Here is a 16,194-nt window from a genome sequence, read left to right as displayed (position 1 = left end):
GTTGATGCAGAAAGATGCAACAGCTGATATTTTAAAATGAAAAAAGAAATAATTTGGAAACTTACCCACCAATTGCAGTGTAGGAAACAATTTGCTTCCTGGAATTGAGATTTTGGGGGTAAAACCCGATGTCATTATTGTGATATTTTCCAATAGCAACCACATGGACAAAACAATAAAGGGGTTTTAAAAATAGATATTTTGTATTGTTTTTCTTTCAGTACCATGCAAGCTTTAAACCTACTGGCAGAGCCCATCATTAAAAGATAAAACATTAATTACATAAGGGCAAAATGAGCTGAGTGTTGATATTTCGTCAGAGCTTTAGTTACATATTTGTAAATTGGGTTTTTTACCTGGGTACTCTTAAGAGTACACCAATCTTGTCTCTCAGTTTACACACATGGGCACACATCCTTACGTGTTATTTTAATCAACTGGATCATTTCAACCCACGTCTGTCTGAAAGGTAAAATGTTCAAAGATAAAAATCCACAGATTTTATAGGCTTGAAATAGAAGAAAAAAAAAATCCATCAGACAAGATGCTGCACCTTGAGGTCACATGCTGGAGACGAAAATCCACACATAAAAACTGTAAAAAGTAACTTATCACAAGAAAACTGATGAAAAATCACAATCTGCAAAGGGTCTAAATCCGTGGGAAACAAGGCCTCATCTGTGTCTGTGCTTATAGCAACATTTAAACATACGCTATAATTTAGTGGTAAGGTACATGAATGCATATGTCAATCAGCCCATGGTACTTCAGAAAGTGGCACATGAGGGCTGCAGAGGCACTAAGCAGCTTAGCTCTCTAAACCTGCATAGACACAGTTCTGTGCATTTTGGATGCAAAGGTTGGTTAAAAAAATCCTGTACAGTAAAGCGTAAGTAGCACTAAGGAGAGCCTCAGTTTATAGGGGATACTGCGACAGCTTTGTGTCCTGCTAGATCACAGCGGTTTAATGTAAACACACTGCCTTTGACCAAACTGGTTAACAGAAACGAAGACAGAAACTCAGAAATATGTAATGCTATAGTTAGAAAATTCATGCAGACTATTAGATTGCTATAGACAGGTGCATTCTGATGAGTACCATCTGCCTCTGGGCCTTCATCACTTGAACACCACCTTTACACCTTACCTTAGGACTGGCAGGAAATGGTAGTGCAAAGCTGGGACCACCCCAATTCCAGACAGCCAGTTTTCACCCCTGACCACTGGATGTATCTTGCATCACATCGTTAAGAGAAAAAAAAAATTGCAATATCAGAGGCTCTGTTGTGAAAAGTCAGAGCTTCCTAAGATTGGAGTTGGCAGGACTATTTGATAGTCTTGAAGATAAATGGAAAGAAATAAGATCACATTTACCTCAACTTTGGTTTTATTGTATGACGCTTTACTATCTGCTATAAAAAGAGTGATACAAGCAACTTGCAAAGTACAGAGGCTAACTCCATCTTCCAAAATACACCTGAGCACAATTAGAGTTTTCATTGAGAGGAGGCCATGAAGAATAATCATATTTTAAAAAAATAAAAAAAAAAAAAAAGGATGGGTAGGAATGAAAAGAGGCATGGCATTTCACAAAAGACATCAGCATTTCACAAGAGACAACAACAGAGCATAGAAGAAAATGTAGAATAAAAATGGATACATATAGAAGATAGCCATCTCGGTAGGTAAACAGGACTACAGTCGGGTCAGTCAGGTGAATATGACTGAAGCCCTTTTTTTTTTTAATGTATTAAATACTACATGAATGTATGCACTACTTTTAATGAATTAGAGTCTCTCTGAGTAGGTATATACAAAAGCACATGGAAGAAAACAGAAGTGGTAGCCATTCAGTGAACAAAACCAACAGTAGATTCTTTCAAATAAAAACCCAATTAAGACAGTTTTGGGGAAGAAAACAAAAAGGAAATATAGAAAGAAGGCAATTGATTCCAGAAATATTTATCAAACCAATATAACAAGAATAATGAAGTAGAATGAATATAGGAAATGTCTGGCAAATGTTTGCTTTTCTTCATTTTTTAAAACAAACTGAACAAACCCTAAATTTTCTAGGCACTTATAATAAGCTTAAAGGGTACTATTTTGCTGTTTAAAGAACGCTGTTCTTCATTAGGCAGCCAATGATATCCCCAGAATGATCACTATAACACTGATTTTTCCTTGATATCACACTTACATCGATCCAAATAATTTTTTTATATTAGTTCAGATAATGAAATCTGTATCTGACTTGCTACCCCGATGCTGATTTACATGATGGTTTGAAAAGGCTTTAGTGGATTTACTGAGAAGATAAAGGTGTATATAAAAATTGTGCTTGTGTTATAGCAAAGTGATATGTGAACAAAGATGATAATTTTATTTTTTTATGTACAGTGTTATGTGTCAAAGTGTCTCTTGACAAGTTCTAACTTGAAAATAAAAAGTGTCTGTTACAAACATTTACTTTGGAGATCAACAGACTAGTCTGATGTAAAGTGGGAACAATGAGGTATATTCTTCAATGAGATTGAGTCCCACAAGTCCCAGGGGTAATGGAATGGATTACTCAATCATGTAACAGCTGATGCTTGTTTAACGAGAGAATTTCACAAAATAGGAGAGAGGGACAACTAGTATGATAGTTCACTTTTGCCTATATGCAAGAGTGGCCGCATGGCAAGACATACTTTCCAATTGTAGTATTATCATCAAGTTGTAGGTAAGATATTAAATTACAATTGTGTCATAGAAAAAAGTTCCACTTTTGGCAGCCTTCTGAAATCTTATGAGTGATAAGTTATGTCTTTCTTTTGCCAGGACACAGTCTACGGTTGTTTAAAAATTCCTGGACAAGTAAAATACACTACTCAAATGCTTAAAGCACACATGTAAGGAAAGCACTGGGTATCACAACTTAAATGTAGCAAAGCATCTTTAATAAGAAGTCACATTTTTATTCCTCTAATTTTAAAGGATTTTCTTTTTAATGACGAAAACCAGAATTGAAAATAAGAAGTGAAAATATAAAAATCTTCAAAAAATAATTATTCTGAAAAGAGTTTGACCCACTGTAAGAACTGTACTCTATCTAAAGATGCAGCAGTAAAAAGTTAAACACAATTCAAGTTACTTCTGCACTAGCAGTTCAGGTAGCACGTGGTTCTAGAACAAAAGTAATTGAATTCCCAAATTTTAACTGATTTCTAAATTAGACTTTGGAATCAGATAGAGACCTGCTGAAGTAAAGGTTTCTTTCTTAAGTACTCACCATCTATTACCATTCTATTTAAATTACATTGACAACTCAGTTAACCTGTTTTCACCAGAATAGATAAGGAATTCAAAAGACAGGAAGAGTCCAAAGGCAGTGTAAGGAATGGTTGCCACCTTTTAGTTCCTGCTTACTGATATCTGTAAGCTTTTCCAGGCCAAACTGTAGAGGATAACCCTCAAGCAGAGTAAGAGGCAGCCCTTCTATAGCACTCTGCTCAGAGAGGGCTCACAGGTACACAGGGAAGACACCAGAAGATTTAAGTGGTCTCTGAGTTAGGCTTCACGCCCCATATGACCAAGAAGCATGAGCCCAGCACTCTGCACAGCATAAGAAATTAATAAAAACAAACAAGCAGGCCTGTCCAAGCATGCAAGCAGAAACTACTGCTTCTAAAGTAAGGTGGTCTAAGACTTGGACCAGGACTGTAATATATATTCAGAAGGCAGCTGGAGAGAGCTGTATATTTTACTTTGATCTCTGGTTAACTGCACATGCTTAAACATGCAATATCAGCACTGGCAGGCCAACTGACAGTTAATTTTAATAGGAATAAGGAGTTAAAAACTCAGTACTCCACTCACAATCCCAAGCACAGAACCCCCGAGTACCAGCAGCTTCCTGCATACCCTTGGAGTCAACAGTGAACAAAACTGTCTCATTATTCTTCTCCCATGCCCTACCCCACCTCCCATCCCTCAGTTCCAGGATATTCACAAGTCAAAACATATAAAGTATTTCCTATTCCTGGAACTGCAGAATTAGAAAAATAGTTGACATTTCAAACTACCACAAAAGTTGTTTTAATAAGTTACATGTCAGATGTTTCACTTTCCACAGCAGAAAAGAGAAAATTCAACAATCAAACTGGCTAAAAGAGGAAATAAATCGTTGTGAATCTGTTTTGCACAGACAGGCCTGCTGTCTTTGCTAAAGAGCAAATCTGTTGACATTGAATATCTTAACACAATGATCAGCTCCACAACTTGCAAGCTGCAACCACTCGCTGCTGTTCAGGTCATTATGTCCAGCTCTGCCCGCATGATGCCTCCAACATAAACGTTTCACAGCAAGAGCATGACTTTGGCTGCAACAAAAAGAAATCCGTACATAACTGCAAAATCTCAAACACCACTGGGCATGTGAATGTAAACATCAACATTTATATAATTAGTACTCTTCTGTTAACACTACCAACTGAGGAAAAACTGACTTGTGACAACCAGCAGGTATTAAGTTCTTAAAATAAGCAGGACCATTAACACTAATGACATTTTATCCTCTCACTCATCAATAATTTAAACAGCTATTGATTTCAAGTTTTACCACATTAAGCTGCAGTCTAGCATCTCAATTACTGAGATATGACAGATTTCTGGCTTTTAGCCTGCGATTTCCTGTTATCTGGTGTCTCTTTCCAACTCACTTCAAACACACAGAGGCCAAAGTCACCATCGAATTTCATTTCTGGTACTACCAATGCCAGTATATGAAAGAAGAATCTAGGAGAGTGCTTCAAGTGAAACATTCAAAGTCTCTCTACAGAGAGTTTCTCTAGCTGTCACCACAGCAGGACCCCATATACCTTGTTATGCCTTTGGTTTCTGCTAGAAACCGCTCTTGAAAGCTTGCTATTGACCACTACAAAATGTTTTGCTGACATATAGACAGTGATTCTTTTCCACCCCTCTGCAGTATTTTTTATCTATTTTTACGGTTAAAGGTAATAAAGCTTTTTTTTTTTTTTTTCCCCAAAAGTGGAGCCAACAAAGGGTAATACTTCTCAAAGCATTTGTATGGCATGAAGTATTTTGGGGATTAACCTCCTCTCCCCCTTGGTTTTCACTGTGGTTTGTTGGGCTTTTAATAAATCTAAATGACCAATATTTTTATTTCCAGGTTTTGCTTAAAGACATCTTTAGTCTTTCAGGGACCAACCTTTTCCTAAAAGGATAACCATTTTTGATATACAAATAAACCAGTTTCATATGACTTTATACTATAATAACAGAACTTCATCATGATTAGTCTCAAGAATAATATTTCCTTGCTCTTAACTTAATTCAAAAGACATACCTGTTATCCGTCTCGACACATATGGTCCAATCAGTTAGTGTCGGTTCTTGCCCACTCTGTTTCCATGTGTACAAAATAATCTTCCCATTCTCTAAGCCTACTGCAACAATATATCTGTCAAGAAAATAACAGCATTAGTTCTGAAAGAGATTACAGTAGGCAGCTCAGTGCAGCTGGCTCTAATGCAAGCTAGAAAGAACTAGCACTCAAACACTGTGTTGCACCTTGCCCTTCAAATCAATATTTACTCTTCCATTAAAATAAAATTTTAAAAAAAGAAAAATCACAATTTAAATCAAAGCTTCTTCATAAAAAAAATAGCAAAGCAGAAACCTGCAAAATATATTTGGTTAGGAAAAAAATGAAGAGTTTATTACAACATCAATATTGTCAAAAGAATTAATGTATTTCAAGTCTGTTCATTCCCCTTCCCCCCTTTTTTTTTTCTTGTTACACTGTTTGGAGAAGTCACCATACACCTGAAAAGAAGGCGATGAAAGAAAAAAGTAGAGATCATTCAGTCAAAGAATGGTCAAAATATTTGACGGGTAGATTTGGGGAGCTGTTTAGCCACAGAAAAGAGGAAAAATACTAATTTCAAATTAAACACACAATGGTATTACAGAAAAACACCAATACCTTCCATGGGGAGTAAGCACACGGCTGATGCCAACAGCAGTAACAGAATCCCCGGCATCCAGTATTGTTGAACAGGGCTTGATTGAATCCAACATATTCCCTTCAGTAGTCACAGATAAATCGCACTGGCCCCAGATAATAACCTGAAAAAAAAAAACCAGAATCATCTAGGAATTTTCACTTTAATGTTCTTGTAAATGCATTTACAAAAACATAAGAAATAAATTACTTTAAATATTTCCAGGACACAGAACAAAGTGGATGACACCAAAAATAGTAAACAATGTCTATCTGCAAAGATTCAACTTTTTCGACAGTCTGCCTGACTTCATTAAAGATCCTGACAACAAAACCAGATTCTGTTATCGAAGTTAAAGAAAAATTTAGAGACCCGTAAGAGTTATGTGACATATGTTTGTATTGCTGTATGAAAAACACAGAGAAAGTCCAACTGGCAGACCAGTCTTGTACATACATACTCGAGCAATTTAGCATATGAAAGTCTCACTGATTTCTGTGGAAATACACACAACAAACTTTTTGTGCATTTATAGAATATGAGCTCATTATAACACAGCATTTACTAATCTAAAATACATTTTAAATAATTCTGGTCTTCTAAAATTGCTTTTATATTGAGTACCTTTTTGTCCCGACTGCCAGTAATAAAATACTTGCTATCTGGTGTCCAATCACAAGACCAAATGATTCGACTGTGAACAGCTGTATTTTTGTCTGTGTATGCACAGCAACTGAAGACTGGTCCTGGAATAAAACATATAGAGCAAAACCCTTGCTTCAACTACTTTACATATTAAAAGTAACTGTTACTCTTACTTAACTCTATGCAAGAACTGCAGGAATACTCAGACATTACTCCGCTCATCTTCAAAGCAATTGGGAATACTTAGCACCACATAAATATATTTTTTCCAACACTATCACAATGAGAATTAGCACCCGTTCCAGACCTTATCAAACAGCCTTTAGAGCACTAAAACAGAAGGAACAGTTTGATCTTTTACACAAATATCTGTTTCAAAAGAATTTAAGTCCCAGTATAAGACATTCACCTTCTTTCTATACGAGTTTTTCATAAGAACACTGACTTCCAAAGTTCTAGTACAGTGCAACATTTACCATGTGTACATGTATCCTAAATAATTTCACTGCAGTTCCTATTTACCAGTAAAGCCCGAAGAGCTCAAATCATATCGATCTATTTGTAAAGATTAATCTGTTTCCAAAGAGACAGGCATGCATTCAATCAGGCAATAAACCTGATCAGCAGATCAGTAAATAGGAATGCTTTTCCTAAGTAGAAAAGTCTATTGTTTTGGAGCACAGACTTTGAGTAACCACTTCTTGGGATGCTAATAACAGCAGTTTTGTTTTACACTGATAGTGATGTTCTTTGTAGACAGAAAAGTTATTGATGAACAGATGAAGAGGATTTCCTCTACTTCCTATGCGAATTCATACTCCTTATCCTGAAACATCATGTAACTACTGTGGACAATACGCCAGGCTTTAGAATAGAAGTCTGAATAGAACAGAAACCTAAAGCCAGGATACAACTGGACATATCTGAAGGGGCCAAATCTCACTGCCAAGTCTCTAGGAAAACTCTACAGAGCCCAGTAGTGTTTATGTGCTATTTAAGCCAACAGTGCAATGATAATCATTTTCAGCACAAGCATCTGTTCTAGGAATCCATTAAAATGTTCAATAGCAATCTCCTCATGATTTTGCAAGGCTCAAAGTCTTAATGAGAAAGTCAACTGAATCTTTACTATCAGCTTTTTCTCCAGACAGAGCCAGTTCCAGTCAAATTAATCAATTGTGTAGGATTATCAGAAAGCCACACCAAAGATAGAGATTAATCCCGTCAAGAGTCTCAAAGTGTCATGCCCCGCAAACAGGGTCAAGGCAGCAGTATGCTGGACATGGGTGTAGCAATGAACCTTCCAGCCTTGCCCTGCACAGACACCAAGAGAGGAAGGTTTTCCTTAACAGAATACCAGTTGGAAGTCCAAGCATTATACTCCAGCATACTATATACTTGATTTCAGTAAATCTGTAACATATAATCACAAGCAGAAGGCAGGAGGACAAACAGCAGATTTCATTACATCTATCAATTAAACAGTATTTAAGGCCTGATTATATTCTTATCCACATTTTAATTCTCCTTCTAGCTTTCCTGTACTCCATTAACTGCACTTCTTAAAGCCACAGGAGGCTACAATTCTATTAATTCTTAAAAGTTGCAAGGAAAAGGTCCATTAAAATATTTTACCAATTCTCTTTCAAGTATTTTGAAGCCAAATACATTGAACAAACTACAAAGTCTTCAAATGTGTATATCCACTTCACGTATCTTACCTGACTCTGATGAGTCTTGTTTCCTCCACAGTGACCAATTCCTGTCTCTAGAAACCGCTAATAAAAATTTGTCATTAGGAGAAAATGCCAGCTGAGTAACAGTCAGATTGTGAAATGGCAAACTCTGCAGTTTCTTCCAAGAAGTAGTGCTCCACAAAATAATTGCTGCATGTTCTTTTTTGGAAGCCTGTATTGATGGAAAAAATATCAGTGAGAATTAACAAAAGCAAATATAGAAGTCACATGTTTCAAAATACTGAGATGTTAGGGGGCTTGTTGTAAGGCTTACAATCAAGTTTTCCTCTGGGAAGTTCCCCCAGCTTTCCTCTGGAAATTTTCCCCACTTTCTCCTAATCCTAACAATATATCAGCATGAAAATGTTTTATAGCTATCTTTGTTAGGATTTATCTTACTAATATCTTCAGATGAATCATACATAATTTATGACTAAATAACTTACCTGCATTCACTCTCACCTTTGCAAGGCAACTGTCATCTATACAAAATCTTTCACATTTAAGTGAAAGAACAGAATTAGGACCAAACTGAATTCTGACTCCTGCTCTGTCAGCCCTAGAAATTTAGTGGCACTTTTCACTAGATGGTGCTAGAATCTTTTCTTACCTTACATGCTGAGGCAATCACAGTGTTTGAATTATTGCAAGCAACACAAAAAATTTCATATCCATGTCCATACCTGAAATGAATGTGAAAAGGTATTTAACACACCACAGTCGTTTTTGCAGTATACCACAGTCATTTTTGCAGTATGCATCGAGGTTCTTATGTTAATTTAAATCCCTTTGATGATGAAAATGAAAGGCACCTGCCAGGAACTTCTCACCACAGTTTCAGTATTATATACCAAATAATTCCTAACAATGTTCAGCATTGAATTTAAACATCTGTATAAATTTTCACATTTAGGAACTGATTATGGAACAATCTCTCCAGCTCATTCCATAGTCCTGAAGCATCAGCACGGCAGAAGCTACACTAATGATTAACAAAGCAAACTAAAGCAATGTTTAATGTATTCTTACTTCCTTGGAAAGCAATTTTAGCACTACAAATAAAAGCCAGAAGCCACATACTTGAAGATCACCAGAGAAATACACCACAAACACACAGCCAAAGGATGCCTGATCTGTGAAATATTGAAAGAAAGATTTCTGAACTAGAGGACAAGAATCATATTGGAAAAGGAAAACACTAAAAACCTCAAACTTCTAATTTTCTCCAGAAATAGATTTTTAATCAGTCTTTGCATGAGTTCTGCTGGAATTCATGCTCACATATATCCAGACTGGGATTTAACTAATAAGCAGAAATGCCACACAGACTAACACAAATTAAAATCAGTCACAAAACAGACTGGAAATAAAATAAAATTGGAAATGCTATCTATAAACAGTGGACAGCTATCAGCTAAATACCAGTTGTGAGGGGTGGTTTCCTTTGATTCCTAACTCTGAAGAGATGGGCAGTTCTCTTAATAAACTGTTTTGGTCAGTAGTATTGCAAAGAAGTTCTTATATGGGATTGATGTTCATGGGATTTCACTTACTGCCAAAACAGCCATCTGTTCAAATGACAAATTACTGCCAGTATCTGTTGGGGTCCAGAAGAGTCGCTGCTGGGCATATCCCATAGACAGACTGCCACACTCATGGCTGAAGACTGGGGATGCACTGGCTTTTCATGAAGAGTAACTTGCCTGAGCCTTCAGGGGGGAGAGGGCTTGGTAGCTGTGCTTAAATGTAATCTTAATTTGCAAATTGCATTGTATCTTATAATGAGAAAGGTACTATTACGTGCCTTTCTCATAATCTGCCACCAGCAGTTTTATCATAATGCTTACTTTTAAAGTGCATTCCTGGAGACTATTTTGTAGTGAAAATCATTGAAAGTCAATTTTCTAAAACTGAGAAGTATTTATTCCATGAAAAGTACAAAATTACTGAAATTCAATGAAGGAAAAATAACCTGTGAAACAATTCCTCAGTTACACTGGTTTTATCTCCTAAATGTAGTATTGAAGAGCACTTGACAGAAACATTTTGAGCTTCTCCATGCAACTATGTTCTTGCTAAATAGAAGCATTAAAATGTAATCTTTCTCTTAAAATAAAACCTAAAATACCATCTTTTGCAAGGACTATCACAGGTCAGACCAACAGCCTATACAGCCCAGTGCTGCCTCCAGTAAAGAGAATAGTTAATGGCAATAGGAGATGCTGTTTATAAGAGTGCATGAGCCTTGCAAGTATAGATGCTCCAGTAAAACCCTTCCCCCCATACATGCAAACCAATCCCTTCATTATGCAGTCCAACACCAAAAAAAGGTTCACAATGGAGAGAAGCAACTGCATGAATGAATAACAAAATGACATTTTCAACCACAAGCAATTTTGCCTCAGCAATGAGCAATTCATAGCAATTTTTTATGCGGAGGTAAACTGACTAGACTTTCAGTGTCCAGACAAATGATTACAGTAATTTTCTAGTGTCAAAAAGGATCTCTCAAGACTTTCAAGTGTATTACATGAAATGCACATGCATATAAACATCTATATTTATGTCAACACTTAGGCTTTAATCTCAGCCTGCTGCATATAAACTCTCTATGGTAATTTTCCAAGAGGATAAAGATTAGCATACTCTCACAGGATTTATTATATTTTTATTTTAAAGTTGTTAGATTATGTAAAAAAATTCAGCAAGTTCTTCATACTAAAACCTACTCAAGCAAACACTTTTCAAATCCCAACACTAATCCTTCAAAATTTGGTGTCAAGTTAGAGCTGGGAATACACAAATGTCAATGACAAACAAGCTATTTTTAGCAAGTCAGTTCCTCACACTGTTTTTCTGCTGCTATGGCAACTTGAAATCTACATTATGCGATTTCATGTTATTTCCTTCAAGATTATCCTCAGCAAAAAAACCTGAAAGTCTCTGAATGCTTTACATCTTGTTGCCCTTGCATAAAAGAACTCCTGTCATTAGCAGCATCTCTAAAAAACAGGAAAAATTGCTCAGGTAAGTCCCCTGACAACCATCATAAAATGCAGTTATTTTAATGAATGCAGGATATAAAAGCAGATAGGCAATAGTCCTGTAGCAGAATATCAAAGATTAATGTCTCACTAGACTTTGAGAAATGTCAAAGGCAAATGAAGAAAAATTTTGGCCTTGGCGCCTTTTCACCACTTAAAGATCCCTCATCAAACTACTTACGTGAGTAGATGCATTAGCGGGCCCAGTAAGCACAGGAGAAGCATTTAATGTAACAGCTGGAAATTACAAAATGTGCAGATATGGTCTAATACCTACCAGCTTCCCTCTTAGAAGCACTTTTGAGTACAAACACAGTAAAATTGCTTAAAAGCATACAAAGAAGATTAACTGCCCAGTTGAAGGTAAAGATGAGCTTCTACAGAACCTCCCACTTGGTCAAATGAAGGCAACCTGCAAACTATTTTCCCAATGTTTTTTTATTTCCCGTCCCCTCCAAGTGAAGTCACAAAACTGGTAATGTATAAAAGTAGCTGTTAATCATCAGCAAAGGCTCAATATTCTCCTTGTTCCTGCCTGAGATCACTCTTTTGGGAGATTCAGATAATTAACCCATAAGAGCTTGAGATGATTTGTTTCTTTGTGCTATACTTTGATATTAAACCTTTTAAGATTATGGAAGTATAGCCTAATGTTACTGGGATCGTTAGGGAACAAATGAGGTGACAACCTTTATCTACAAGTTGTTGTGAATCTTAGAAAAGAAGGAACAAAACACAGCTCAAAAATTCTAAAATCCTGCAACCACAAAACAATTATTGCCATTACCACATAACACTACTGTCTTTGTAAACCATCACCCTCTGTCAGCATTCAATACCCAAACTGAGTTCCTCACAGTCTTACTCAACATTCATCACTTTGCTCTACTGCTAGACACATTCTGTTTCGGCTGCTGCTTCCATCTATTGCATCTTGATGACACCAAGTTAAGTGGGAATGTCAGTCTGCATGAAGATAGGGAAGCTCTAGAGAGACTTGGATAGACTGGATTTGTGGGCCAACGTTAACGGGATGGGCTTCAACAAGGACAAGTGCCAAGTCCTGCACTTGGGCCACAACAACCCCCTGCATGGCTACAGGCTTGGGGAGGTGTGGCTGGAGAGCTGTCTGGGAGAGAAGGATCTGGGGGTTCTAACTGACAAGCAGCTGAACATGAGCCAGCAGTGTGCCCAGGTGGCCAAGAAAGCCAACGGCATCCTGGCTTGTATTAGAAATAGTGTGGCCAGCAGAAGCAGGGAGGTGACAGTCCCCCTGTACTCTGCACTGGTGAGGCCACACCTGGAGTATTGTGTCCAGTTTTGGGCACCTCAATATGAGAGAGATATCGAGGTGCTGGAGCGAGTGCAGAGGAGGGAAACGAAGCTGGTGAAGGGCCTGGAGAACAAATCCTGTGAGGAGAGATTGAGGGAGCTGGGACTGTTCAGTTTGAGGAGGAGAAGGCTGAGGGGAGACCTCATCACTCTCTACAGCTACCTGAAAGGACACTGTAGAGAGGTTGGTGCTGGTCTCTTCTCACATGTAATTAGCAATAGAACAAGAGAGAACAGCCTTAAACTGCAACAGGGGAGCTTTAAACTGGACATTAGGAAAAAATTTTCACAGAAAGAGTGGTCAGACAGTGGAACAGGCTGCCCAGGGAGGTGGTGGAGTCACCATCCCTGGAGGTGTTAGAGTCATTTGGATGAGATGCTGGGGGATATGGTGTAGGGGAGAACTTTGTAGAGTAGGGCTGATGGTTGGACCTGATGATCCCAAGGGTCTTTTCCAACCTGAATGATTCTGTGATCTTACAATTCTGTTAGGCTTTAGGGGAAAACTTCTTATTTGATGCCTCAGCCTTTACTTCCATACCAGAAAGACAAACTTGATCTGCAAGTCTGTTCCACAAAGTGGAAAGAAGCAGAGAACTCCTTATGCAGACAGACAAGGGTTTTTCAAAGCATATGTGCTGAGCAGACTGACATAAAGGCTGCAGCATGGAAAGATACTGCATCACATTCCAGAGCACAAATAATACCACGAAAATGTGCCACAGTTCCTTAGTGAAGACCTGAAATGTTACTATTCTCTTTGAACAAGGAGGGAAAAAAAAAGAAACAGGAACCAGTGCCCTAAACAGACTTTCAAAAGACAAACATCCAAAGGGACAATTAAAGTCTGATCATTACAGACTCAAAAGAACACCTTTGTGTTAAAAAACATACATATTTCACTGGTACAGAAACAGCTAGTGAAATAAAATTGTGTGACATGACAGTCCTAATTGCCAATTTCTGCATTGTTCCCTAACTTTTATATACATATAATTTATTTATTTTACAAGCAATACACTGCATACAAAGTCAAATCAGGTAGTATAATAGGAAAAGTTACAAGACCAGACTACATTAATACTTAACAATAGCTTTCTGGAAATTTTGCAAATTAAACGAAAGAAAAATAAAACTTACAACTTCTGAATTTCAGGCCACAAGGTATTCTGCAGCAAGTGATCCTCTGGGGGAGGTTCTAAAAGACATTTGTACAACATACTCAAATATGGTACTAAATAATCTGAAATCAGCTAAATAATGTTTCAAGTTTATATCCAATGACCCTAATTCTCTAATTCACACAATAGAAATGAACCTCATACCTGTAAGGATCATGGGTTGAAAATAAATCTCAGGATACTGATTTGAAATGGTATTAAATGTTTCTTCATCCTCAGCTGGTTGAACAGCCATATCTCCTATTCAAAGTAAGGACTTCATTAGCCAGAGAGAACATGCTTGACAGGAAGGAAAATATGAGCATATATTATACAAGTAAAAAACATCTATTGTTTTTACAATATAAGTAATTGAAATTAGGTTTCTCTGCTTCCAGAGTTACAATGATGTAACATTGTAACAAGAATCTAGTTATTTTAATGCACATAGGAATGAACAGAAGAAAAAAAATTCCAATCTTTGGACTAATTCCATTCTGAGACTGACCTCTCTCCATCAGCACAGTCCTAGAGATTCTTAAAGATTTTGATTTATCTGAAAGAAGAGTCATCAGGAGTCAAACCTGAGCTTCCCCAACATTAAACATTTCCTTAAACATTTGAAAATGTTTAAGGCAAAAATCTCAGATAAAAATGATTAATTCCTAAATTCAGTGTAGACCCCTAAATAAAAAGTCCTATCTACTTGCAGAAGTGTATCTACAATTTGCAAACTTTAGCAAAATTACCGAGGGCTCAGTCCTTAGCTAATGAAAAAGTACCAGAAGTAACTGAAACTACTCCTGTTAATTTTAAGGTAAAATTCAACTCTGCCCTTCACTTTGAAGATATTACTTAAGAAAAAAAAAAAAATACAGAGTTTGGCAACAGTTGCTCTCAGACAGAATCTAACTTTTTGCCAAATGCACATTTCAAATACAGCAGTTGAAAAAAGCAGGTACAGAAAAAGCAGAACAGAAAGATTATCTTCTCACTCATCCTGTCCTCTCTCCTCTTGAAAATGAAATTAGCAACATCAATCTAATTTGAGACCACTATCTGATCATCACTCACCATGAAGATTCCTCTGCAGAGTAAGCAAGAAAGGTCTTGGGGCTTTAACCTAAGCCACCAATGCTGATAGCACTGGGTGGGCAATGGTGAACAATGCAGGAAAATTTAACAGCTTTTCTACTCATAGTGCTGCTTCCGGGTGTGCCACATGAAATGAATGGAAATTAGTTATTCTGAGTGTAATGATACTCTACAAGGAATTTTTTTTCCCTCTCAGCAGAAGGACTCATGAGAAATCAGAAAAAAAAGTTTTAGCCAAAATACATTTTATGTTACTTCAAGTACAACTGAGCTACCTTTCTCTAACAGAAGATTGAGGAAAATTTAGCTGCATTGCCTTTGAAGACCCTGGAGACAAAGCTTATTAAAATGCTTCCTTTTTTAATTCACACCTTCTGATAAAACTTTAAGTGGAGAAAAAAACGGGTCTGACCCAATTTGTAGACTCCAGTGTAAGTGCATTTTTACCAGAGACTTTATTAAACACCAGATTACCAGTTCATCCCCCATCTCGAGACGCTACTCAGTTGTTTTTATCATTCTAGACAGACGTTTGTCTTTCCTTCCTTGTTCCCCCACAATGCAATCCCCAACACCTCTCCAATAACATTAGTTACTGCTGGCTAACTAATTCTGCCTTCCCAAATACTTTCACAAAACATCATTTATCTGGAGGTTTATGGCTATTTTCACTGGAACAGAAAATGTGACTAATCCCCCTCAAATCATCATTACTTCTGCAAGCCTCTACAAGGGTGCTAAGAGTTGAGGAGAGAGTAAAAAGGACTCTAGAGGTCATGGAGGTCATGGTATTTTACAGAGAAATCACAAGTAGGAACAGGTAGCTCTGTTTTAACAACTGTGAACCTAGATTTCACAGTACACTATCGATACTAATTTTTTTGACTAAACCTCATCAGTCTTAGGGGGGGGCAGTGGGGAGGGGAGGCATGGATAGTGAGCACAGAGAAAACAGGAACAATAGCAGTTGGGGGAATTCAAATAATATCCTGCCCTGGCTACCCCAGACCCATCACAGGAGAGCAATGAGCCCCAGCATCCACGTGAAATTCCTCAAGATCAGTCAACAGAAGAGGCTCTCCGGAGCACTGTGCAGAGTGAGGTTACTTCCTACAGGGTGTGGGACAGTATGAAAAGCAGGGAAAGAGCATTTTGGGTTTGAACAAGACAT

The 16,194-nt window shown here is 37.3% G+C and overlaps 1 protein-coding gene across 1 annotated transcript in view; it reads right to left on the bottom strand.

The window, feature by feature from the left end:
• Positions 1–1,431: 1,431 nt before the first annotated feature.
• ELP2 (elongator acetyltransferase complex subunit 2) overlaps positions 1,432–16,194 on the bottom strand; it is a 41,509-nt gene continuing 26,746 nt past the window's right edge. Inside the window, exons 15-22 of the mRNA XM_074899377.1 lie at positions 14,094–14,189; positions 13,909–13,966; positions 9,003–9,075; positions 8,378–8,564; positions 6,636–6,757; positions 5,993–6,135; positions 5,354–5,467; positions 1,432–4,364 (exon numbers count right to left, since the gene is read on the bottom strand). Of these exons, the coding sequence (XP_074755478.1) occupies positions 4,208–4,364; positions 5,354–5,467; positions 5,993–6,135; positions 6,636–6,757; positions 8,378–8,564; positions 9,003–9,075; positions 13,909–13,966; positions 14,094–14,189 (950 nt within the window). The 3' untranslated portion in view covers positions 1,432–4,207. The remainder of the gene's footprint in view (positions 4,365–5,353; positions 5,468–5,992; positions 6,136–6,635; positions 6,758–8,377; positions 8,565–9,002; positions 9,076–13,908; positions 13,967–14,093; positions 14,190–16,194) is intronic.

This window comes from Athene noctua, chromosome 2, assembly GCF_965140245.1.
Source record: "Athene noctua chromosome 2, bAthNoc1.hap1.1, whole genome shotgun sequence".
In the NCBI taxonomy this organism is placed as follows: Eukaryota; Metazoa; Chordata; class Aves; order Strigiformes; family Strigidae; genus Athene; species Athene noctua.
Note: the sequence above shows the minus strand (reverse complement) of the source record. Positions and strands in the feature narration are given on the sequence as shown.